We start from the raw sequence: 26,300 nt of genomic DNA, 5'->3' as shown, positions 1-26,300 counted from the left end.
TAGATAGACAAACGTTAACTGCGAAGGCACTCTTATCGTTGAATAGGGTGCAACCAACTGAAAATAATAGAAATGTCACCGCAGCCATCTGCCAATGTTGATCACGACAACGCTTATGGTATACTTCAAATAACCAAGTAAATCAAATTGTAGTTGTCCGCGTGACATTAAACTCAACATAAGCAGCAACCTCAGTAACTCTGAGAAGTTTAGCTAATAAATTTGCATTGTCATCCTTGTTAAATACATTAACACTAAAGAATGCATCGGTGATGAGTATATGCAACAAAGAGGAGACATCATCCAGAGTAAACGTCATCTCCCTAATTGGAAGATGGAAGCAGTTGGTGTCTCGACACCATCTCTCTACGAAAGCAGAAATGATCACTTTGTTGATCATTTTGTAACTGCATTTTAGCAATGAATATAATCATGAGCTTTTAACCAATTGTTCAACCTTTTCATGTTCAATCACAACTTCTTTTAAAAATTTAATATGATCGAGAAGATTACCACGTCACCCCAAAGTCGAGTGGCCACACAATCACCAAATGTCCTAAGGACAAACTTGTCAACCGAATCACCAGGATATCTATCAACCTATGGAGGTTCATCTATGTGCTCTTGTTGGGCCTCATGTTGTGGTTGCTTTCTTGTTGGGTCTCCTCTTCCTGTTGGGCATCATGTTGTGATTGTTGCTGCTGTAATCGTCGTTGTTCCAGTCGTGCTCGCCTCTCCTGTTGCACTTCTTGCTGCTCTTCAATACACTGAGCCTTTGCAGAAGCATTTGGTCTAACACGATGACCCTCATCATTAACAGTATCATTAATTATAAATCGATATGTTCTGTCAGTAAACATAGTGCACACGATATATGCATAACCATATCATAATCATAATCAAAACATAGAAATCTACGTAAAATGGTTTTTTATGCAAGCTTAGGTACCTACGTGACCTCAATTTGCGTACGGAAACTCAATAAGCCCAAATACCTACGTGAATTGAGTTCACGTTTGCAAACTCAGAAACCCCAGAAACCTACGTGAACTGAGTTTGCAGAAGCCTGCGTCAACTGAGCTCACGTGTGAACTTAGTTCGCGTAGGTTTTTGGGCTTCATGAGTTTGTGTGAGCAAACTGAGTTCACGTATGTTTTTGGGTTTGCCTAAAAAAATAGTTTCAACAAAACAAGACTACGTGAATTCAACAAGAACAAAACTACATATTATAAATAAATAAATAAATAAATAAATAAAGAAAGAAAAAGAACAACAACATCATCAAGATGGATGCATACCAAATGTAAATGAGAAGCAATAAGGATGCTTGAAGTTGTTAAAAATGGAGGAAGAAGGAGAAGGGAGTGTGAGATAAAATGATGAATATGAGTGTGTGGTAGAAGATGAAGATAGAAAGAAATGTTAGGGTTGAACATGAAGATATAATGAATGAGAGGTTAAGGTTAAAAATATTATAAACAGACAAGGACATTTTAGGTATTTCCTTTTTTTAAAAAAAATTTAGGGGTGCGGGTAGTAAAAATAGAGGTGTGAGTAACAAAATTATTATTATTATTATTATTATTATAAAAACACTCTTATTTATTTTTTTAATAAAAATAAATATCGTAATGATGAAGATAAACTTTATATCTTTTGAGAATTGAAAACTGAATAAAAAAAAACTTTTACTCTCTTGTAAGGATAAATTTGAAATAATATTATAACTTATTAATAAATGTAATACTACTAAGTAAATCTTACAAATTTTCTTAATTTATATGAATTAACCATTAGTCTTATGTAGAAACGAAGGTAATGGCTGAAAAAACAATTAAAAAAAATGAAGGTAGTATTTTTTGTCATCCATATTTTAAAAATATATTCTCTTCTCACCATTATTCCTAAATAGGTTAAACAGTACCTGCAGTTCCTTAACTTAATTTCAATTAACGTTTTAGTCGTTTATATTTTTTTTCCTCTTCTCGATTTGATCCTTTATTTTAATTTTAAGTGACAATTTGATCTTTTATGTTTTAAAATATCATCAATGTTATCTTTTTTTTTTTTTACAAAAATTCAAAAAATTCATCAAAATTTTCAAACAAAATTCATAAAATTAATTATCATCTTCAATATAATGCAAATTTTATCAAATGCATAACTCAAATATTCAAATAAACTCATATTTTCATCTCCAACAACATCACATTCATCCAATAAAGTATGAAAAAATGTGTTTATTTAATGATTTAAATTATGAATTTGATGAAATTTGCATTATTTTGAAGATGATAATTAATTTTATGGGTTTTGTTTGAAAATTTTGATGAATTTTTGCTAAAAAAAAGAAGATAAATGACTAAAACGTTAACTGAAATTAAAATAAATGACCATAAATGCTATTTAGCCTTCCTAAATATGCGGTGGATGGTGATGGGCTCCATAGTGGGGATGTTTTAGCTTCAAACACTTCGATAAATTTTTGAGTGACGTGGGTGATAGGTTTTGTTACTATTGAATATGTGTCTATTTCACTCGAGACAATTGTCATTTTACCAGAGATTATTGTCCTTTAGTGTAATGAGGTGATTTACATGTTGTGATCATTGAGTGATTCACACTGTATTTAGTTGATCACCACATGATCTTGATCAAATTGTATCTGATAAAGAGGGGTTGAATGGTCCCATACTGCTAGTGAGACATAGATAGTGTGGATAGTCTTATGAGAATCCACAACGGGAATGAGCCTTCAGCCGATCTAGAACAGTTTCCACCAAGTGTTTAGTCTCGTGAAGACGAGGTGATGACTTGTATTAGGTGGTGAATTATTAGAAGTTTTACTAAATTACTCTTTTGGTTAGATTTTGTTTTGGTCCCTTAATTAATTTATTTGTTCCGTTTTGATCCTTTAACTATTGTTATGTCAACCACTTTAGTCTTTTTCCGTTAATTTTCTTCAAAAAGCCACTAAATGTATCATATGTGTCACATTTCCCCTTCTTTTTCTTCTTCTCTTCCTCCCCCTCCCTCATCCTCACTGTTGACCCTCTCTTCACTTTTGTCTCTCTTTACAGTGAAACCAAATACATTCAATTTGCAGTATGTATATTTTTGTTAGAATCTAAAGCTTGCATACCTTGATTTATTTGATAATGGTGTTCAATGTTGATTATGTTTCACTCTATATGTTTACTCTTTATTTACTTTATCACTAACATTTTGATGTTGTATCATTCATGGTTTAGTTTGTTTGTTGTTTTTGGTTTCAAGCATCTAGCCTTAAGACTTGCAATTTGTCTCTTTGGTAAGAAGAAATAGAAGATAAAAGAAGAGAAAAAGAAAAAATGTGTCTTGAAATCCTAATTTTGCCTTTTATATAAATGACTCAGATAACCGAACCAATAAACAAAAGTGATATGTAGTTCACACTTAACTTTTTTTTTTAAAAATAAATCTAACGGAAAATATCAAACCAAAAGAATAATTTAGCTTAAAACACTACGCCAAAAATGACATTTAACAGCGCCCATTTTACAGCGCTTGCTAAACACAAGCGCTGTTGTAATTATATTTTAAAAATAACGGAACCTTTTACAGCGCTTTTGATGACAAGCGCTATAAAACAAGCGCTGTAATAGGTCATATAACGTTTGCGCATAACGTTATAAGGCTTTTACAACGCTTGTCAAAAAAGCACTGTAAAATGAAGCGCTTTCGCGTATCAGTTACAACGCTTTTTTCACAAGCTGCTGTAAAATACATGTGCTTCCAAATATTTGAACTACCTATTACAGCGCTTTTTTCACAAGCGCTGTAAAATACATGCGCTTTCATTGAATTTAACTACCTATTACAGCGCTTTTTTCACAAGCGTTGTAAACTGCATCTTTCAAATAATTATATACGTTGGAAACCCTCATATCCTCTACATCTTTCAAATAATTATATACGTTGGAAACCCTCATATCCTCTACATCTTTCAAATAATTATATACGTTGGAAACCCTCATATCCTCTACATCTTTCAAATAATTATATACGTTGGAAACCCTCATATCCTCTACATCTTTCAAATAATTATATACGTTGGGAACCCTAATATCCTCTACGTACTGTGCGGCCATCTTATATATATTAAATCTCTTTTACACATGATCTGTTATGTTTTGAAATTGTCAAAAATTGTCAAAAACTCATACCACATGATCTGTTCTGTTTTGAAATTGTTAGTTGATATTGGTTTCTTTTTGAAACTTGTTGATATGTTTTGAAAGCTTATTATTTTTGTTACTGCATTTATATAGGTGGTATAATATGGATAGGAAATGGATTTCAGCCAATCGATTGTCAAAAGAGTATGAAATTGGAGTGAAGGAGTTTGTTGAGTTTGCAGTGAAGAATGCAAAAGATCCAAATAGAGTAGTTTGTCCTTGTTTAAAATGTTGTTTTGGAAAATGTGTTAGAGAAGATGAATTAGAAGGACATCTAGTATGTAATGGAATTGATCAAAGCTACACATGTTGGATAAGACATGGTGAGAAAAAAAAAGGAAACATTAATTTTGAGAATAGTTCGACATATGCTTCAACTGACTTCGATACAGATACATATGAGCCGGACCGAGTTGATGAGATTGCAAAAGCAGTTGAAGAAGATCTTCGAGATTGTCCTAAAATGTTTGAAAGTTTGTTGAGTGATGCAGAGAAAGAATTATATAATGGTTGTACTAAATTCACAAGACTGTCAGCGATATTAAAGTTGTACAACTTAAAAGCGAGTAATGGATGGTCTGATAAAAGCTTTACAGAATTATTAACACTCATAAAAGATATGTTGCCAGATGATAATGAACTTCCCAGTCGAACCTACGAGGCTAAACGGATTTTGTGTTCTATTGGAATGAGTTACGAAAGGATTCATGCGTGTCCTAACGATTGCATTTTATTTCGAAACGAATATGAACTACTTAAGGCGTGTCCGAAATGCAATGTCTCTCGATATAAGAAGAAAGAATCTACTCCAGCAAAAGTCGTGTGGTATTTTCCTATAATACCAAGATTTAGGCGCATGTATCGCAGTGAAGAAGATTCAAAACACTTGACATGGCATGCAGATGAAAGAATTAGAGATGGAATGTTTCGACACCCTGCAGATTCCCCACAATGGGCAAAAATTGATCACGAGTATCCTGAATTCGGGATAGAGTCAAGAAATCTAAGACTTGCACTTTCTACTGATGGAATGAATCCACATGGTCTTCAAAGCATCTCACATAGCACGTGGCCTGTGATTTTGGTAATATATAACCTACCTCCATGGTTATGTATGAAGCGTAAGTTTATGATGTTGTCTCTGTTAATTTCTGGACCCAAACAACCGGGGAATGATATCGACGTATACTTGACTCCTCTAATCGAAAATTTAAAAAGTATGTGGGAGACAGGTGTGGAAGTTTATGATGGGTATAGGAAAAAGTGTTTCAATTTGAGGGCTATGTTGTTCGGCACAATTAATGATTTTCCAGCATATGGTAATTTATCAGGATATAGCATTAAAGGTCAGTGTGCATGTCCTATATGTGAAGAGAGTACAAATTGGATGCGGTTGAAACATTGTAAGAAGAATGTGTTTCTTGGACATCGTAGATTTTTACCTTATAGTCATCAGTATCGTGGGTGGAGAAATGCATTCAATGGAAAATCAGAGGAAGGTAAAGCTCCTTTAGCACCGACTGGATATCAAATACTTGAAAAAGTACAAGGTTTGACCAATAAATTTGGCAAACCTTTTGCGGGAGAGCTGGTGAAAACTGGGTGGAAGAAAAAGTCAATTTTCTTTGAATTGCCATATTGGAAGTCATTGTATGTAAGACATTTCCTCGATGTGATGCATATTGAGAAAAATGTATTTGAAAGTGTTATTGGTACGTTACTCAATGTTCCAGGAAAGTCTAAAGATGGCGTCAATGCAAGATTGGACTTGGTCGATATGGGAATAAGAAATGAACTGGCTCCAGTAAAGAAAGGAAATCGCACATATCTACCTCCAGCCGCTCATACTCTATCTAGAAAGGAAAAAATTGTTTTATGTAAATTTCTACACGAAGTTAAAGTTCCAGAAGGATACTCTTCGAACATTAAAAATTTGGTTTGTATGAAAGACCTCAAGTTAAAAGGTTTGAAGACCCATGATTGTCATATTATAATGGAGCATTTGCTACCAATAGGTATACGTTCCATTTTACCTGAAAAAGTTCGACTAGCCTTAACTAGATTATGTTTCTTCTTCAGGGAAATTTGTAGTAAAGTGATCGACCCTCAGAAATTACCGACATTGCAGAGGGAAATTGTTGTTACTTTGTGTGAGCTTGAAATGTATTTCCCACCATCGTTTTTTGATATAATGGTTCACCTTACTGTTCATCTGGTTAAGGAGACACAACTTTGTGGGCCAGCTTATATGAGATGGATGTATCCGATAGAACGATATATGAAAATATTAAAAGGGTACGTAAAAAGTAGAAGTCGACCAGAAGGTTGTATTGCTGAACGATACATTGTTGAAGAGGCTGCTGAATTTTGTACTGAATATCTGTCCAATGTTGAATCCATAGGGCTTCCCATGTCTCGTCATTCGGGAAGACTATCAGGAGAAGGGATAACTGGAAGGAGACTACTGACTATATCAAGGACAGAATGGGAGCAGGCACAATTGTATGTTCTGCACAATGATGATGAGGTTCAACCGTATGTTACAATACACATTGATCAGTTATCTCGTTTGAACATGAATAGGAATCAAAATTGGATAACTCGAGAGCACAATCGAAGTTTTGTAACATGGTTAAAAAATCACATAATGTCAAAATTTGATATAGACCCCGGATCAATTTCAAATAGATTGAGGTGGCTAGCAAATGGTCCGAGCTTACATGTCTTTTCTTACACTGGTTATGTTATTAACGGCTACACATTTTATACCAAAGAACAAGATGATCAGACCACTATGCAAAATAGTGGAGTCACTCTCGTAGCTGAAGCGATGCATGTCTCAAGTGCAAAAGACAAAAACCCAATATATGCAAATCTATCATATTTTGGGGTTATCGAGCGCATATGGGAGTTAGACTACACAATGTTTCGTGTTCCCATATTTGGTTGCAAGTGGGTCGATAATAATAATGGCGTTCGGATTGATGAGTCAGGATTCTTGCTTGTCGATTTTAATAGGGTGGGATACAAAGACGAGCCTTTTATTTTAGCGTCGCAAGCTCAACAAGTGTTTTATGTCACTGATCCTTCTAATGATAAATGGTTTGTTGTCCTATCGACCAATAAAATAAGTGATGATAACAATAATGATGAAGATGTTGGTAATGATCTTTTATTTGCAACATCACAACAACCACATGAAATTGATTCAACTGATGATGGTTTATATCTTAGAGATGATCATGATGAGGGAATTTGGATTAATCCATCGTTTCGTATTGTAAATGGACAAACAAATGTGAATGTCACCAGGAAAAGAAGAAGGGCATCTTAATGTATATGTTTAATTGTTTTATATAAGCTATGCATGTAATCTGAACTGTGTTATTGTAAATATGCATGTAATCTGAATTGAGTGTTTTATACTAAGTTCTGATTAATTTATTTTCTGATTAATTTATTTTCTGCTTATATTTAGCTTGATTTGAGTGTTTTATACCAAGTTCATGTAACAATGAGTGTTTTATATTTAGCTTGATTTACATGAACTGAACTGAATATAAATTAGTAATTTACATGAACTGAACTGAACTGAATAGAGAGATTCTCTTTTGCTCAGTGCATATATATATAGATTCTTCAGAAGTTCTCATTTCTAATAATTCATCATCTCCTAAAGTATTGTGATAAAGACAATAATAACAATATTTTTAATCCAATAAACAATGATAAAAATGTTTTTATTGTCATCCCAACCCAAATAAACCAAACACAAAAATAAAATAAAGACATTTTACAGCGCTTATTTGACAAAGCGCTGTAAAAAAGCTTTAAAAATAATATTCGTCAGACACCTAATTTCTTCAAACACCTTGTACGCATCATGGGAATCCAAAAAACATCAGACACAAACCCATTTCTTCAAACACCTTGTACGCATCATGGGAATCCCCAAAAACACATTGTTAACAAAAACATCAGACACAAACCCATTTTTCGCAACATGTTGTACGCATCATGGGAATCCAAAAAACATCAGACACAAACCCATTTCTTCAAACACCTTGTACGCATCATGGGAATCCCCAAAAACACATTGTTAACAAAAACATCAGACACAAACCCATTTCTTCAAACACCTTGTACGCATCATGGGAATCCCCAAAAACACAAAAATAACATAACATAACAAAACACAAAAACATTCATATAACATAATAACACACGGAGGTCTTTTACAGCGCTTATTTGGGAAAAACGCTGTAAAAGAGCCTTTTAAAATTAACATAAAGAGACATTTTAGAGCGCTTATGTGTAAAAGCGCTGTAAAAGGCTTTAAAAAACATTCATATAACATAATAACACACGGAGGTCTTTTACAGCGCTTATTTGGGAAAAGCGCTGTAAAAGAGCCTTTTAAAATTAACATAAAGAGACATTTTAGAGCGCTTATGTGTAAAAGCGCTGTAAAAGGCATTCATATATATCATAATAACACACGGAGGTCTTTTACAGCGCTTTTTGGGAAAAGCGCTGTAAAAAGAGCCTTTTAAAAATTTAACTAAAGAAGCCTTTTAGAGCGCTTTGCAAAAGAAGCGCTGTAAAAGGCTTATAAAAAGCGCTGTAAAAGGGTTACGTATATATAACAGTTACCTCTTCAGTTTCCTCTTCATTACGTAAACTTCACTATCATCTCAACCTTCATCGTTCTTCTCTTCTTTTGCAAACCCTATCATCCCGTCCATTACGAACCTTATTTCCACGATCATCTCCTTCATTTCGAACCTTATTTCCATCCAAGATCATCTCTCCCATTTCACACAATATATTTTCATTGAAATACGTAACCCTCATTACGTATTTCTTCAAACCGTATTTCTGTGAACCATATTTCTGTGAACTTTCTGCAAACCCTCTTTTCTTTGCATTTCGTCTTTCTTCGAACCATCATTATTCAGGTATTGATGTTATTAAATTTTTGTAATCATTAGAATGCATGTTGAGCTTTTTTAAGATATACTGATACATGTTGAGTTTGTTTATAATAATGCATGATCCATGTTGAGCTTGTTGATGTTATACTAAAGTGCATGTTGAACTTGTTGTAGTTAAATGGATACAAACAAAGATTTAGAAGTTCAAAATGAAGAAGTTGGCACCTCTAAGACTTACGAAAAAGAAGTCAAACGTGGTGCAACTATCATGCAAAGGGTGATTAAAGCACGGAGCAGTGGCATTAAATTTGAGGTATACTATATATACTCTGTTTGCTGTGTGTTTTTTTATCTTTTTTTAGGGTTTAGGGCATGTACTTACTATATGAGTTTATTAGGTTGGCTGGAACGAGAGTGGTCAGCCAGTTGACCCCAACAGCTCCATGTTTGTAAGCTACATTGGGGCTGTTGTTCGTCAAAATGTCCCAATAACAATAGACAACTGGAGAGATAAGGCGTTGAAGGATGCCAAAGATATCATCTGGAATGACATTCAAGTAAATATTTTGATCTACTCTTTTGTCATTTATAATTTTTTTTCTGTAAAATACATTACTTATAATTGTTTTCATTGCAGACCACTTTTGTTCTTGATGAGGAACGAAAGTCATATGTTTTGAGAGTTGCTGGGAAAATCCATCGTGGATTTAGATCCCATCTCTCAAATTTCTATCTAAAAGATAGAGAAGGAAACACAAATGCTGAACCTCCAAAGATATATCAACATTATATATCAAAGGATGAATGGAGTGCATTTGTTTCCAAACGTTCTGACCCGGCGTTTGTCGTAAGTTATTAATTTATTAGCATTTGTGTTTTATTATTCATATTCGTAGCGTATTTTAAATTTTTACACAATTGCAATTTTTTTTTTATATAGAATATTAGTACGGCAAATCGCGAACGGGCAAGCAACCCAAAACACCCATACAAGAAATCACGTATGGGATATGCACGCCTTGAACAAAAAATTGTAAGTAATTAAACATCACTTGTAATTTGTATTATAAACTATAGTGTGTAACTAATTTGTATTATTTTGTTTATGATTTTAACGAATAGAGAAAAGACACCCAAGCCGATCAACCCTTGGGTCGTCATATCTTATGGAAGGAAGCGCGTGTTAACAAAGAAGGAGTGGTTGATAATGAAAATGTCAAGAAAGTTGTAGAACTTTGTGTAAGTATATTATCACTTTAATATTTTTTAATATTGTATTTTAAAAATGCTATTGAACTTATCTTTTTAATGTTACATGTATTTTAGGAAACTATTGAACAAAGTTCTGAAACTCAAGAGGGCAACAAGGATACGTGCAGGGACATTCTTGGGAAAGTGTTTAATGTCCCTGAGTATTCCGGTCGAGTGAGGGGGAAAGGATTTGGCGTAACTCCCAAAAGCTTTTTTCCTCAAGAGAAGCGCCAAAAACCTTCCAACGAGGAAGTATTAGAGAAGCTCAGAATCTTATCGGAGCAAGTGGCACTCTTGGTGAATACGAATAAAGACAAGCAACTTCCGGTTCAGCTCCAACCTGAAATACAAATGGAGAGTGAAACCGGGAGTTGCAACGTCGGTTTGAAGAGTATTCCCGAGGTAATTAATTACTTACTACTTACTTGCTTATGTAATTACTTATGTATTAAACAAACTTATATATTAACTGTACTTATGTTTTAACTATTGATGTAGGGTGTCACTACATGTGTCCTATACTTGTCCTCGCCGACTCAACGGAAGGTGGGAAAAGGAATATTGCACAATACTTCGGGAGAAGTATTGCACAATATTCCGATCCCCGCGGGCCATGTCAAAGTATCGCCTACGGTTGCTTTCGAACCAACTGCACCGTTGCCCATACCGGACAACGATGGAGATATGAAGTTCTTAAGCGACGCTATTGGCAGTTACGTGGCATGGCCCACACACCTTGTTGCCCTCGAAAAAAAGATTCCCAAGGACAAATCAGTTACATCTCCCGAAAAGGTTTGTCACATTTATTGCCTAAGGTTTTTTATTTTTTCAGATTCAATAAACTAACATTTTACCTCATTTTTGTAGGTCCAAATAAATAAACCACCCCTACAGCCAAAAAAAGGCAGCAGACCTCAAAAATTGGAGGTTAATAGGGCTGCCAAACTACAAAGGCTGGAGGGTAATAAAGCTGCAAAACTTGCAGCAACAAAAAATCTGGATCGGGGAAAATCGGTCGCTGCTGCTGCTGCTCCTAATAAAAGTCAGCCACGCCTTGGTAAATACGGGGCGTGTCTTGACATCCAAATAAAAAGGAACATGGGCAGCAGCAACGATTCGCCCATTGTACAAATGAATCAAGACATCTTTGGAGATGAGTATATTGAATACCTCGAAAAGGAGCAAATGTACGATCTTCTCGAACATAAGGAGCTGAGTGTTACTGTAATCAGCTTGTACATAAGGTAAAAAATACTTTTAATTGCATTTATTTGTAATTAATTAAATGTATTGGTAATTAATCTAGTTTAAAATTTTCATTGAAGGTTTTTGTACGAGAAGGTCGTGTGCACGAGGAAACTGTCAAATAAATACTCATTCTTGTCTCCGCATAAGATGTCGATGTTCAAACTCGATCCAGACAATGTAAAACACTACATTGTAGATATGTTTTTAAGAAATAAAGAAAGTGATAAATTGTTCTTGGCACCATATAATTCAGGGTACGTAATTTTATCTTTTTTAATTGATGAGAATTTAATTTATTAGTTGTCTATAAACAAAATTGCTTAACCAATTTTTTGTTGTTGTAGGGCACATTGGGTGCTATTTGCAATCAATGCGGTCTCTGAAGTGATATACTATTTGGATCCCGTGCACGGCGATTACACCAATCACCCCGGAATAAAGAATATGCTCGACACGTAAGTAATATTCATTTATTTCTTACATATATATATTTATATATATATATATATAAATATATATATGTAAGAAATAAATGAATATTACTTACGTGTCGAGCATATTCTTTATTCCGGGGTGATTGGTGTAATCGCCGTGCACGGGATCCAAATAGTATATCACTTCAGAGACCGCATTGATTGCAAATAGCACCCAATGTGCCCTACAACAACAAAAAATTGGTTAAGCAATTTTGTTTATAGACAACTAATAAATTAAATTCTCATCAATTAAAAAAGATAAAATTACGTACCCTGAATTATATGGTGCCAAGAACAATTTATCACTTTCTTTATTTCTTAAAAACATATCTACAATGTAGTGTTTTACATTGTCTGGATCGAGTTTGAACATCGACATCTTATGCGGAGACAAGAATGAGTATTTATTTGACAGTTTCCTCGTGCACACGACCTTCTCGTACAAAAACCTTCAATGAAAATTTTAAACTAGATTAATTACCAATACATTTAATTAATTACAAATAAATGCAATTAAAAGTATTTTTTACCTTATGTACAAGCTGATTACAGTAACACTCAGCTCCTTATGTTCGAGAAGATCGTACATTTGCTCCTTTTCGAGGTACTCAATATACTCATCTCCAAAGATGTCTTGATTCATTTGTACAATGGGCGAATCGTTGCTGCTGCCCATGTTCCTTTTTATTTGGATGTCAAGACACGCCCCGTATTTACCAAGGCGTGGCTGACTTTTATTAGGAGCAGCAGCAGCAGCGACCGATTTTCCCCGATCCAGATTTTTTGTTGCTGCAAGTTTTGCAGCTTTATTACCCTCCAGCCTTTGTAGTTTGGCAGCCCTATTAACCTCCAATTTTTGAGGTCTGCTGCCTTTTTTTGGCTGTAGGGGTGGTTATAATATGAAATTATGGGTGGGCATTTTACAGCGCTTTTTTGAGAAAGCGCTGTAAAATGCACACCCATATATGAAATTATGGGTGGGCATATTACAGCGCTTTTTTGAGAAAGCGCTGTAAAATGCAGACCATAATATGAAATTATGGGTGTGCATTTTACAGCGCTTGTGTTAAAAAGCGCTCTAAAAGCAGACCTATAACTCATATAATGGGGTGCATATTACAACGCTTTTTTGTGAAGAAGCGCTGTAAAATGTGCATAACAAGCGCGCGTTGTATTTACATGTTTTATAGCGCTTTTTTAAAAGCGCTGTTGTATCATTTACAGCGCTCGATTCCACAGCGCTTATTTTTTTGAAAAAGCACTGTAAATGGCTTAAAAAAAGCGCTGTAAAATGCGTTTTTTCGCGTAGTGAAAGTTTTCGCGTCTTATTTCTATCCTCATAAGAAACAATTGTCGGCGCCAAAGTAAGGATATCCTCGATTGTTGAAGCGAGATCAACCCAAGTGAGCAATTTCATTAGACTTAGATATGCATATTTGGAGAATCATCAAATCCTTGGGGTGAGTTTGAATGAGGACAAATATGAAATCAAACGAATAGTCATGGTTTGATGTTTGCGAGCTGGTACATCAAAGCTAAAGATGAAAAGTTGAGAAGACGCACGTTCATGATAATGAGGATGTGTCTTGATGGTTTATCATTTCAGTGAGTGACACATGGCTCATTAGTGCAACCACTTAAAGAGTCCTATGATGTTTGGTAATCATAGGTTGTATTATATGAGACACTAGGGTTTACTCCCACATTTTCTTGAGCCAAATTTCCTATAAATACAAGGTGACGTGAGTTTCCCATTCATAACTTCACACCATGTTTGTACCCATTTCCTGTTCGAGTTCTCAAAAAACAGTTCATGAAAACCTTTGTGAAACAAATAAATGCTCTAATAACTTTCAACCAAAGATGCAAGAAAGGAAAGAAATGAACAAATTGATTTTGACTAGTTTACTTTTGACCTGGTAGCTATGTATAGTTTCTTCAACTTTGAAGAATTTTTCACTAATCAAATGATTTATAGCCATCATAGTACACTTCTGTCAATTTTTACTATACTCTGAACTTATCAAATCTAACTTAGTACAGTCAAGTCTTCAAAGATATAACCATTAATGGAAAAAGAAACAATTTTACAATATATTTTCAAAATACAATGAAATTATTATCAAACGAGAGGATATCCAAATTTTATTCAAAATATAAGGAAGAAAAAAATTATTAAAAAAATTGTTTTTCAACTCAATTCACTGCTCTCATATTTTCTCTTGTTATTGATTGATTCCAAATATTGATAGATATTGAAAGTCTTGTGATATGTACACTTGATTTGCAATAGATCCATATATTGGTTATGGTTCGTTTTTTATGACAAACTAACATTTAAAATTTAAATATCAGTCCAAAAGAGTTAACAAAAAAAAAAAGGATTTAGTTACAATCATATTTAATTTAGTTGATAAGATTAATAACTTAATTGATTAGAAAAAGAAAGTTGCACGATAATCAATTAGCTAAATAATCTAATCAATTTGCATAAAAGACCTAATTGATTAGATGTTGTAAAACACTCACAAAACAATTTTTAACTATTTTTATTTATTAATGTCTAAGTATCTGAACATTTATCAAATAACACACAAAACATAAACAATGCTATTGAAAAACATCTTGTAAAAAAATAACTGCTAACACGAGATGTTATAGCTAAGACCGACTCAAAGTATACATATGTCTAAAGCGAATTTTAACAGGTCTTGTAAAGTTTATAATAGTATTTGAGTAAGATTACTAAATTTTTATTCATGTTTTACTCTTTAAAATATAAAATCATTGATTAAAGTCATATAATCGATTTTATACAATACTTCTTTTTCAATTGAAATTTAGTTAATTTATTTAGTATTTATTGAAACAACATTAATTTTAAATAATATTTTATTAGTTTTAATTTAAAAAACTTAAAATTAAACATTTTTATCAAGCAAAAAATTATTATTTACTTAATAACCTTACTTCGGGCTACAGGCAGGACATGAGAGGGTAGCATAGTCCCTTCTTCTTCATCAATGTCATAATATAAATATTTAATTGCAGTTTTGCCTCTTCTATTTTAACCAATTAATGAAATTGATTATCTTATTTTAAATGTCAATAGTTTTCATCCTTCACTCGGATTTTTGAACTAAAAAAATGATGATTTGATATATTTTAAATAACGTGAAATACAATTCCATGATATAGAACTATCTAGATGCATTAATTATTCACTTGTCATTGATTAAATTACAAATATAGAAATTTTTTGAAGTTAAAAGTTAAGCTTTTGCGGTGCTTTATTCTACTTTCATGAGTATTAATCATTATATATCACCGTATCATATGTCTCGTTATTTAAAGTATGTTACATTGCATTTTTTAGTTAAAAAGTTATAGAAAGGGACCAAAATTATCGACTTTTAAAATAGGAGGATTAATTTAGTGAATCAGTAAAGATAAAGAGACTAAAACTGCAATTAAGTCTAATATAAAATATATTTATGATAGACATGAAAAAGAAAAATAAACCTGTTCGTTTTTATCTTACTAGTACCATAAAAAAGAAAATTTAATTTTGTATCCTCTTAATTAGATTTCTATCTTTTTAATGTGTAAAAAAAATTTAATTTTACTCTTTTCATTTTTATTCATTTTATTGTAAAAAATTGTTCCAAAATCGTTTTCCTTCACCAAAAATAAAATTTCCTATTCGAGAAATTCAAAAAAAAAAAAAAAAAAAATATTTTTGAAAATTTGAGAATGAAGAGATATGCTAAATTATTCGAATTTATGTTAATATTTATTATTCATATAAGAATATTTTAATATTTTAAGCGACAAAATATTATAAATAAGAATACAAATTTAATTGAAGGATATAAAATCCATTATTTCTAGAGAAAATCAATCCAAAGGAACTTGGGCTTTATGTGCTTTTAATCTTTAGCAATAACCATACATAGAAAGTTGTCTTTTGTATCCCTCAATTAACCCTATACCCCCGTTTAAAAATTTTATGTTTGAAATATCCAAAATATCCTTAATAAAACTGTAAAAATAAAAAAGTTTCCTCATACCCCACAAGTTGTGTTTTCCGAAAAAGTGAGTGTTGTTGACTTATTTTTTTTACCGAAAATTTTAGGATAAATGAAATTTCCGGTAGTTATAAATCAATACCGGAATTTTGTACCACCCAGAAATTTGAAATATCCGGTATTGATTTTCAATACCGAAAATTTCAAATTTCCAAGTGGTACTCTCGGAAATTTCAAATATTCATTTGTAACTACCGAAAATTTCCGGAAATTGGAAATTTTCAGGATGTTCACCATAAATTTCATTACTCATTGAAATTTTTCGAGTATGCGACCATGCATTAGGTTTATAAATTTTTTTTCTTCTCATTTTTACAATTACAAAACTGTTTATTTAATAAAAATTAATTATTACAATATTTTAAAAAACAAAATATTATTAATAAATTAAATAATAAAATAAAATAGTATTAATAAAAATAATAATAATGTAATAATAATAATAATAATAAAGTAAAGTGAATTATATTTTTAAAATTTTATATTTTTTTAAATATTTTTATTATTTTTTTAATTACATTAACAATATTTTATTATTTTTATTATTATTTAATTTTTTTTATTTATTAGATTTGAATAAAAATAGGAGAGAATTGTTAAGAAAACAAGTTGTTATTTTATAAAATATTCGCAATAAAAATAGCAAGGAGTTGTTAAGAAAATATGTTATTATTTTATTGGCAAAATATTAGGGACACATTATTTGTTTTGGCACATTTAAACCATTTAATGTATTTTTTTTCTTCAATTTAATATATTTTATTTTATTAATAGTATTTTGATTTTTTTAAATAAATTAAAAATAATAAAAAAATCAAAATTTTAGTATTAAAATAAAATAACATACATTAAATTGGAGAAAAGAAGGTGGTTATATAGATGTGTCAAAATAAACGACTTGTTATATTATACTAACTTCCTCCTTTTTTTTTTCTCAATCTAATAAATAAAAATAATAATAATAAAATTTGAATTTAATGTATTTTTTTCAATTTGTGATATTTTTTTCTTTAATTTAATGTATTTTGTTTGTTCAATTTAATTTATTTTATTTTATTAATATCATTTACTCTATTATTATTGTTGTTATTATTATTATTATAAAAAAAAACCGTTGTGTTTTTTCATCCCTATTTCAAAATAAAAAAAAAATTAAATAAATAAATAAATAACATGTCAGATTTTTTATATTTTCGGTTAAGTAAATAACTATCGGATATTTAAAAAAATTGAAATTTCCGCAATGATAAATGTAACTACAGATATTTCAAAAATTTGAAATTTCCGATAAGGAAAATGTAACTATCGGAATTTTCTAATTTCCGGTAATAGAAATCTAACTACCGAAAAAATCATAGTACAAATTTCCGGTATTATAATACTTTACTGAAAATTTGGTGGTGAAATTTTTGATAACATAATTGTACTACCGAAAATTTGAAATACAAAATTTCCGGTAGTGGATATTTGTGTACCAAATTTTAATAGAAAAATTTTAAGTACCGGAAATTTAGTTGAGAGGGTGAGATTTTAAAGTAATTTTTTTTTTACATTCAGTCAATGATATTTGGAGGGACAATTTTAGGTTTTAACAATTTGGGATATAAAATTAATTTGGGGTACAAAAATTAACTTTCCCATTCATACTGTGTAGAATGAATTCCGTGGCAAATCAAGGAAATTGGTTTAAATACTAATGGTTTGTTTATTAAAAATAATGATTCGTGACTTTTATTCCATCATTGATTTTGCTATTATTTTATTTTATAAAATTTCATTTGAATTTTAGGATAATAATAATAATAATAGTAATAATAATAATAATAATAATAATAATAATAATAATGGATAAGTTATTCTTTATAATTTTTTATTTTAATTTTTAGAATATGTAGTTTAATTAATTATATTAAGTTTTAAAATATATTATAAAAAAATTAGTCCAACGTCAATTAAATTTATGGATCTGCCCTTGAGGTTGGCATTGGTTATACTCAACTAGTTAAATAATTTGTTAGCTAGTTGCAATCTATTTTTGCTGTTTTAAAATAGAAACAAAAATTAGATTAAAAAGTTGATATATTTAATTCAGAATTTAAATTTAATTATTTTATTTTTAAATTTTAAAAAAATCAATAAAATATTTAATAATTATATTTGATTTAAAAAATATTTAATATGATTAGCAAATAAAATAATTATAATTAAACGATGTGTAAACTTTTTTTTGTAAATACACCTTTTTTTATACTTTATGTTTTGGACTAATTTTTATTTTATTTTGAAATGAAGTATCGTATATCCAACTCTAATCTTCACATCCATTTGCACTGGTGGGATCTGTTGGCGCGTTCAAAACTTCATTGTATGATGATATTCTTAATTAGAGCTATTTATAAATACGAGTAAATTTGTGAATCCCATCATTTAAATGATTAAAATGGTTTAAGTTCGGGTCTACCACTAACCAATCCATTATAATTTAATTATGTTTGATTTCGATAATAAATTTAATATTTTGAATCCGCGAATCCAATCCATTTACGTGATATATATTTTTTTTTTATTAATGTATAATTAAAATTTTGTTTTTAAATTATATTTGAGAATTTATCACTAATTTAATTATTTTATTGTGTTTGTTGATATATTTTAAATATTAAATGATATATTATAATATAATTTTATTCTTTTTTTACATAATAAAATATTTAAATTTAAGTACATATTTTAAAATAAATGCAAAAATATTTTTTTTTCTATCAGCAAATCCAACTCAATTCAATTTGGTATAATTCGAATTTGATCGAAAAATCATGAAAGGAAAGCTCAATCCAACCTACAAAAAGTTAATCAATTAAAATTTAGACAAAAATAGCTCAATCAAACTCATGTATTTTTCTGCCCTTAATTCAAGAATTTGTAATTTGCATGCAAATAAGGACCACATTATATACAATGAAAAGTGGTTCATGGGGATTGAAGCAAAAACTTGCTGTCAGATTTCCCTTGACCGAAAGGGACAACACATTCACTATTCATCACCACATAAATAGCATATAAATAATATAGTCAAAACAAAATAATAACGAAATCGAACGAGAGTGATCTAAGCGTGACGAAGTAATGATGTCAGCGCCACTATCTTCATTTTAATAAAATAAAACAAAACAATAAAAAACATATATTTAATTCATATAGTTATATGTGTAATTATTTTTTCACTTAATCACTTATTAAATTAATAAATATGTCTGATTTAAATTATATTTATAAATAATTATGATATACTGATATTATAAATTTTTATATTGTCAATACATAATAAATAAAATTAAAAAAATAGAAATTATTGTGTAAATTTTTTTATTTAAATTTAATTAAAAATAATAGAAGTTATTTTGAAATTATTTTTTAATCGAATAATTTTTTGTTTACATTTAATAGTAGATATTTATTATAATAAATTTCAACATAATAATTTAAAAAAAAAAACTATCTCTCGAGAATATTTTTTATGAATACCTTCTCAAAATAGTTTTTTATTTTAATTATTTTTAAAAATTTTATTATCCAAAAAATTTATAACTAATAGAAAATATACTTAAAATAACTTTTTATGATAAATTATTTAAACCAATATACTATTTATAGCTTTATTTATATTTTTTGGAAAAACATTATATCAAAAAGAAAAAATAATATAAAAATCATTTTGAAAAAAATCGTAACAAACGGCTTCTATAAGAGTTGAATTTTGAAAGTCGAGGCTTCCAGAATTTAACCACATTAATTAAATTATTATTTTTGGGTCAAAAAGAATTATTTGATATAGATTTCTTTCCTAAATAGTTTGTGTATATGTATAAAGTTTGTGGTATTTAGAGAAGAAAAATAAGGTGCTGCGGACTCTATTCAAGTTAAATATTATAATACATATAACCATATGCATTATAATTTGTTATCTTTAAAAAAAAAATCCGTAATACATATATCATATTAAGGGAATTTCTAAAATATATTTAGAATTATCTAATAACTATATTAATGTAGTAAAATTAAATAACTTAATGTATCACTTGGTCAAATAGTTGTAATGTTTGGGTTTAATGCATCTCTTATGAGTTTATTTACAAATTTCATATTTACCTGAGTCAAACTTTTGTCAAAAATATTTATGAGTCATTTCTTCATTTCTCTAGCGCATGAAAGTAAATGAAAGAACTTTATTCTTTCTGATTCACCGTTTAAATCATTTGCATCCAATATGTATAGATTGGTGGGGCAAATCGAACCTAAAACTTAGTGTGATACACACGTTTTAAAATTTATTTGTGCAATCTTCATCATCAGCAATTTCATCATCTTCTTATTCAAGATTTGCAACATATCTCCAACAAAAGATCCAATAATCTTTAGGTTCGATTTTTGTTTTAATTTATTTTTGAACAATAACTGCTTCTTTAAAAAAGATGAACAATCACATATTTATGGTTACGGCGAAAGGTACATAATTAATTTATATTAATATATGATATGTTTGATATTCATATTTAAGCTAAAGATAGTATATTTGTTTAGATTGCATGCCTTGTTGCTGACTTGATAGCATATATAATTGATGATAATTTATTGTGGTTTATATATGCATGAATTTTTTTTGTTGGTATTTTGAAAATCAGTTTATGTCTTGATTTTTATTAGGGGCATTGTATGGATTTGACTCTTGCTAATATTTTGATTTCAAATCTTATTTTTTGAAATTGTTGACTAAAAGAAACACAAGAATTGGAATAATAATATGTTGTAGAAATTATATTGAACCTTTTAATTTTGAAAACAAAATTGGCGTAGATGTTAGTTATCATGATCGTAGATCATAAAGTTTTTATGGTTCTAAATTTCTATGATTTTATGAAATACTCATAATTGTAAGGCTACAACGAGTTCATATTTTGATACTAACAAGTATATGATTTTATTAGCATTCATCTGTTTGACTTATGATGCATGCTTATGTAGTAGTTTATCATAAAAGTAGTGTAACTAACTTTCGTAAATATCAAATGGAATTTTAATTGGTTCATCCAAAAAGTTTTATTTTTATTTAGAATGGATGATCTCATAGTATATGTGCATGATAGTATGAAAGTAATTATTTCTTACTTGCCTTGCTATTCAAAATGATTTGAATTTATTTTGAATTATGTAAGTTGACAAATGTTCATGGAAGAAACTAATAGAAAATCTTAATGATTTTATTTATTGTTTATTTTCTATTGTGATACTTATTTGGATTTACCATAGAACATATTTAAATATGAAACTTGAATTAACAAATAGAATTTATGATGCATGTATTAGTTATAATATAACTATGAAGAAATGGTTTCTTTAATAGAAATGAAATGAATTCTTATTTGTTAAGGACTAGATGACATACATGTTTGGACACACCTTATGATATTTGGTTATGAGAAATTTTTATCATCAGGTTTTGTTAGCTTGTTTTGTTAGCTTGTGGCAATATATATTTAATGCATTCAATGTATTATATAATTGAAAACGAAATTAGAATTTTAAATTGATATGCTTATTAAATATAGTAAAAGATAGAATGACACAAAAGTTTGTGTATGTGATAATTTAGATGCTTATTAATTGTATGTGATACAATGTAAAGAGATTAAATGAAAAAAGTGTTATGGTTTGGTGATAGTTGATCAACACTATTAAGAATATATAAATGATGTTATGATTTGTTTATATGTGGATGATATGTTAATCTTTGACACTAATTTAGATGAGGTAGAAAACACTAAAGCTTTCTTATAAAAAATTTTGATATGAAAGATTTAGGTGAAGCATATGTGATTTTAAGAATTAAAATCATAAGAGATGGTATAAATATTGGTTTATCACAATCTCACTATATTGTAAATATATTTCTACCCCATTTGAGCAAAATGTTAATTTACAACCACATAAAGAATGTCATATTGCACAACTAGATTATTTGAAAGGTAGTCAGATGCTTGATGTAAGTCATGACTTGTATCAGACCTGATATATCATATGTTGTTGGAAGATTAATTTGGTATATAAACAATCTAAGTAGAAAACACTAACATGCTATTAATAAAATATTAAAATATTTGAAATGAACAATTAAACTATAGTTTAATCTATAATGGATATCCTATAATTTTGGAAGGATCTACAAATGTTAGTTGAGTAGCTTATGTTGAGGATCATGTTTCAACAAGCGGATGGATCTTCAACCTTGGTGGATGTGCAGTTTATTGGGGTTCAAAGAAATAAACTTGCATTACCGACACCACCATGACTGCATAATTTATTTCTCTAGCTTTAAATAGTAAAAAGGCTAGATGACTAAGAGATTTGTTGTATGAGATACCAATTTGACCAAAGCCAAGGGCGCTAGTATCCATACATTGTAATAGTCAATCTACACTATAAAAAAACATATCCAAATATATAATAAAATATTGAGACATATTGGTTTAAGACACAACTATGTAAAGGATTTAATAGAGTGATATGCATAATACTTGTATGAACTAAAAATAATCTTGCAAATCCTTTGACAAAAGGTTTGATGAAGGACATGGTGTTGAATACATCATTAGAGATGTGATATATACACGCTCAGATCTAAATAATTATCAATGGTGGAAACGATCAAATCACAATTGAGTAGCATCAAGTATTGATTTCAATGATGATAGTACACTATTAGAGTCATTGAAATACTTGACAATAGATACATCCCAAAGGGTAAAAGTACTTGGACTATAAAATAAAAGAGATAGGACGAGGTCTCCTTTTAATGGACATATATAGTATATATTTGCTGGAATGTATAATTATATGTGCATTTTTTTTTATAGTCTACCTATATGAGAATGAAGTGGGTCGTTTCATAGAGTTCAAGGGCTTGACTCTTAAATTATCATGAAAAGGATATGAGACACAATGCCTTATCAAATGTGTCATCTTCATCATTCGATCAATAGTACCAAGATTTCATGTGTGAGTTATGCACACTTGTCCTAATGAATGGTTGATTCAAAGCTTGCCTACCAATCTATTCAGGGATGAGTGAAAACATAACTTACTAAGTAATGGTTCAAATTGTAAGAAACCTTTATCTGAAACCATGAGATTTTCGGAATAAGGGATTTGGATATATTTTGAAAATGGTGGGGATTGTGAGGGAAAATTCCAAAATGTATTTGGAATTGTCTAATAGCTATATTAATGTAGCAAAATTAAATAACTTAATTTATCACTTGGTCAAGTGGTTGCCATGCTTGAGTTTAATGTATCTGTTATGAGTTTCACTATAAATAGAGACACTTTAGAGACAACAAGGAGAAGACAAATTTCATGTTTACATGAGTCAAATTTTTGTCAAAAATATCTCTAAGTCATTTTTTCTTTTCTCTAGTGCACAAAAGTAAATGAAAGAACTTTATTTTGAAGGAAATTTCCGTTTAACACGTTTGCATCCAATATTTATAGATTGGGGGAGTGAATCAAACCTAAATCTTAGTGTGATACACATGCTTTAGAATTTATTTGAGCAATCTTCATCATCATCAATTTCATCATCTTCTTGTTTGAAATTTACAACATACCTCCAACAAAAGATCCAACACCATATGCATTATAATGTTAAAACTAATCACCCCATGCAACAACAACATAACGACTCATACAAAAATTGGGTTTTGGATGATTTGATGGCGTTGAAATCAGAAATGTTAGGGATAACGAGCTTTCTTCTGCATTTGAAACAAGCAAGAGATCTCAGGAAGCTTTGGAGGATTGAATTCGAGCTCGAAAAAGACCCTATCAAGCAAGACATGTAGTTCACCTGACAATATAAGTTACACGTCGAAACTGATTGTATCATGGTAGAGAACAAATTAAATGGAAGAGTTAATAATTGCACTGAATTCGGTGACATACTTAAAATTTGTCAAGAAATCAACCAACAAAATAACAACTTTGTGATTAGATGTATTAGTAGACAAACTAATGAGTGACTCATAACACCTAAGTTGATAGCATAAAATAAAAAAGATGCATACATATGTGACAAAATATACCAATATGATAAAATTAAAATATTCAGAATACTCATGTCTCTTAAGCTTTAACATTGACGACGCGAAATTTATAGATTAAATATGTATTACATCAATGTTGACTTGTCAATTTCAACAAAAAGAAGACCACAACAAGACAAAAAACTAAATAACATTGAACTAAGACAATAAACTAAACATTGTTGCCTTCAGACGAAAAAATCATGAACAAAACATAAAAGAAAATTAAAATGTACGTAGAAATGAAAAAATAGATTTATATGAGTGATTTTGTGCCTAAAAGTAGCTCTAAACCACCTCAATTAAGGACAATTAAGGAGGAAGAAGAACAAGAGTGGAAGTGGGGCAACATGTTTTTCAAGTGTTAAATATCATATTAATTATAACATTTTAAGTTGAATTTGATTTAATTGATGAATTATTAAACATTTATTTATTTTTAAAATTTGCAGAATTAATTTGTTCAATAAATTTTTTTAATTTTGACGATTAAAACGGTGAAATCAATGACTACAAAGAGAATTACTCTAGAGAAAATTAGCATTGATTTATTAGAAGTTTAGCATTGATTTAATATTTTAAAATATTAAAAACTAATCGTTGTGACGACACAATTATTATATATCTTTTCCATATATAACTATTTTGTAATAGATATACTTTATTGTCGTTATTATTCATTTCATTGTCGAAAAAGGGAAAACACCAAAAGTTTTGACAGCATGCTTACCCTTTGAGATTTGTATAGCATGGAAACGACATAGCATGCATGATGTATGTTGTTGTCTAATCTTATATATATTAAGAGAACATAGCAACCATTCGATACACCAAGGAACTGTTAAATTAACAATAAAACAAGACAATGACAGGCCATTTGAATTAGCACGCTAGAAATTCTGTATTTCCAAGCTTATTTTAATACTTGTTTTTTTTATAGGGTGAATTTCAGGTGAAATTTATATATATTTTATCACTTTATATGAGATATATTTAAATGAATAAATTTTACATTGATTTTATTTAATAAATGAGTGAATATTCAAGTATGTGTAAGGTACAGTATTTCTAGCACTTCTGGTTAACATATATAGTTCAGAAAAAAAGTATTAGATATTTATTTGGTTATCATTGGTTAAACAACATCTCATATGTTTTTTAATGATTTATATGGAAAACAGTAAAAACAATATATTTTTTATGTACCATGTACAAATGTTTATAACACAAAGTACAATTTTGTAATTAAAATAATTTTCTCAAATTAAATTGATATTAGAATATTCTATTTTTTTATGAGTTAAATTATTCGATTTAATATATAATTTATCCATTTTACATCATTTATTTTACATCATGTATTTTTTCCATTATTACATCAATTGTTATACCCACATAACTAGGTGTTACATTTTTTTGGTATAAGAACCAGTTCGAACCTTGATCGGACTGTGGTGTGGGTTTACTTTACTTTATTTTTATTATTAATTTTAAAAAAAAATCAAATCTTGGACTTATAGGATTGCTAGTTATAGTCATGCATTTTGTATGCTATTATATTTGGTCTGGCCAACCCAGTGCTTGATTGGGGATGTGCATATTTATGACGGGTAACAAGCGAAGTACGAATGACACACTTGTTGAGGCTCTCTGCTAGATAGCGACAACCATGGAGAATAGACAAAGACTCTTCTTCATTTGAGAGGACCCAATGTTGAATCGATAACAGTCGTAGACTCTCAATATGTAGGCTTTCTGAATCTCAAAAGAACAATCCACCATCTTTTCTAGGTCAGTTACGATCCAATCGAAGCACAAGCGTGGTTGTTGAAGTTAGAGAAGATATTTGGAATGTGCTGACACTCACAAAGTGGACCTCATTGTTTATATGTCAGAGTCTGATGTTGAGCATTGGTGGATTTGTATTAGAGGAGGTCTGTTGACAAAATGA

At 29.9% G+C, this 26,300-nt stretch overlaps 1 protein-coding gene across 1 annotated transcript; it reads left to right on the top strand.

Annotated features, from left to right (window-relative positions):
• The first annotated feature begins 496 nt into the window (after positions 1-496).
• Positions 497-26,300, top strand: LOC140919792 (uncharacterized). The gene is made up of 7 exons (XM_073366433.1): positions 497-790; positions 9,550-9,708; positions 9,789-9,998; positions 10,092-10,184; positions 10,274-10,390; positions 10,478-10,784; positions 26,245-26,300. Exons 1-7 carry the CDS (start codon positions 497-499, stop codon positions 26,298-26,300), a joined length of 1,236 nt encoding a protein of 411 aa, XP_073222534.1.

The sequence above is a fragment of the Cicer arietinum genome, chromosome 3 (genome assembly GCF_000331145.2).
Source record: "Cicer arietinum cultivar CDC Frontier isolate Library 1 chromosome 3, Cicar.CDCFrontier_v2.0, whole genome shotgun sequence".
NCBI lineage: Eukaryota > Viridiplantae > Streptophyta > Magnoliopsida > Fabales > Fabaceae > Cicer > Cicer arietinum.
Note: the sequence above shows the minus strand (reverse complement) of the source record. Positions and strands in the feature narration are given on the sequence as shown.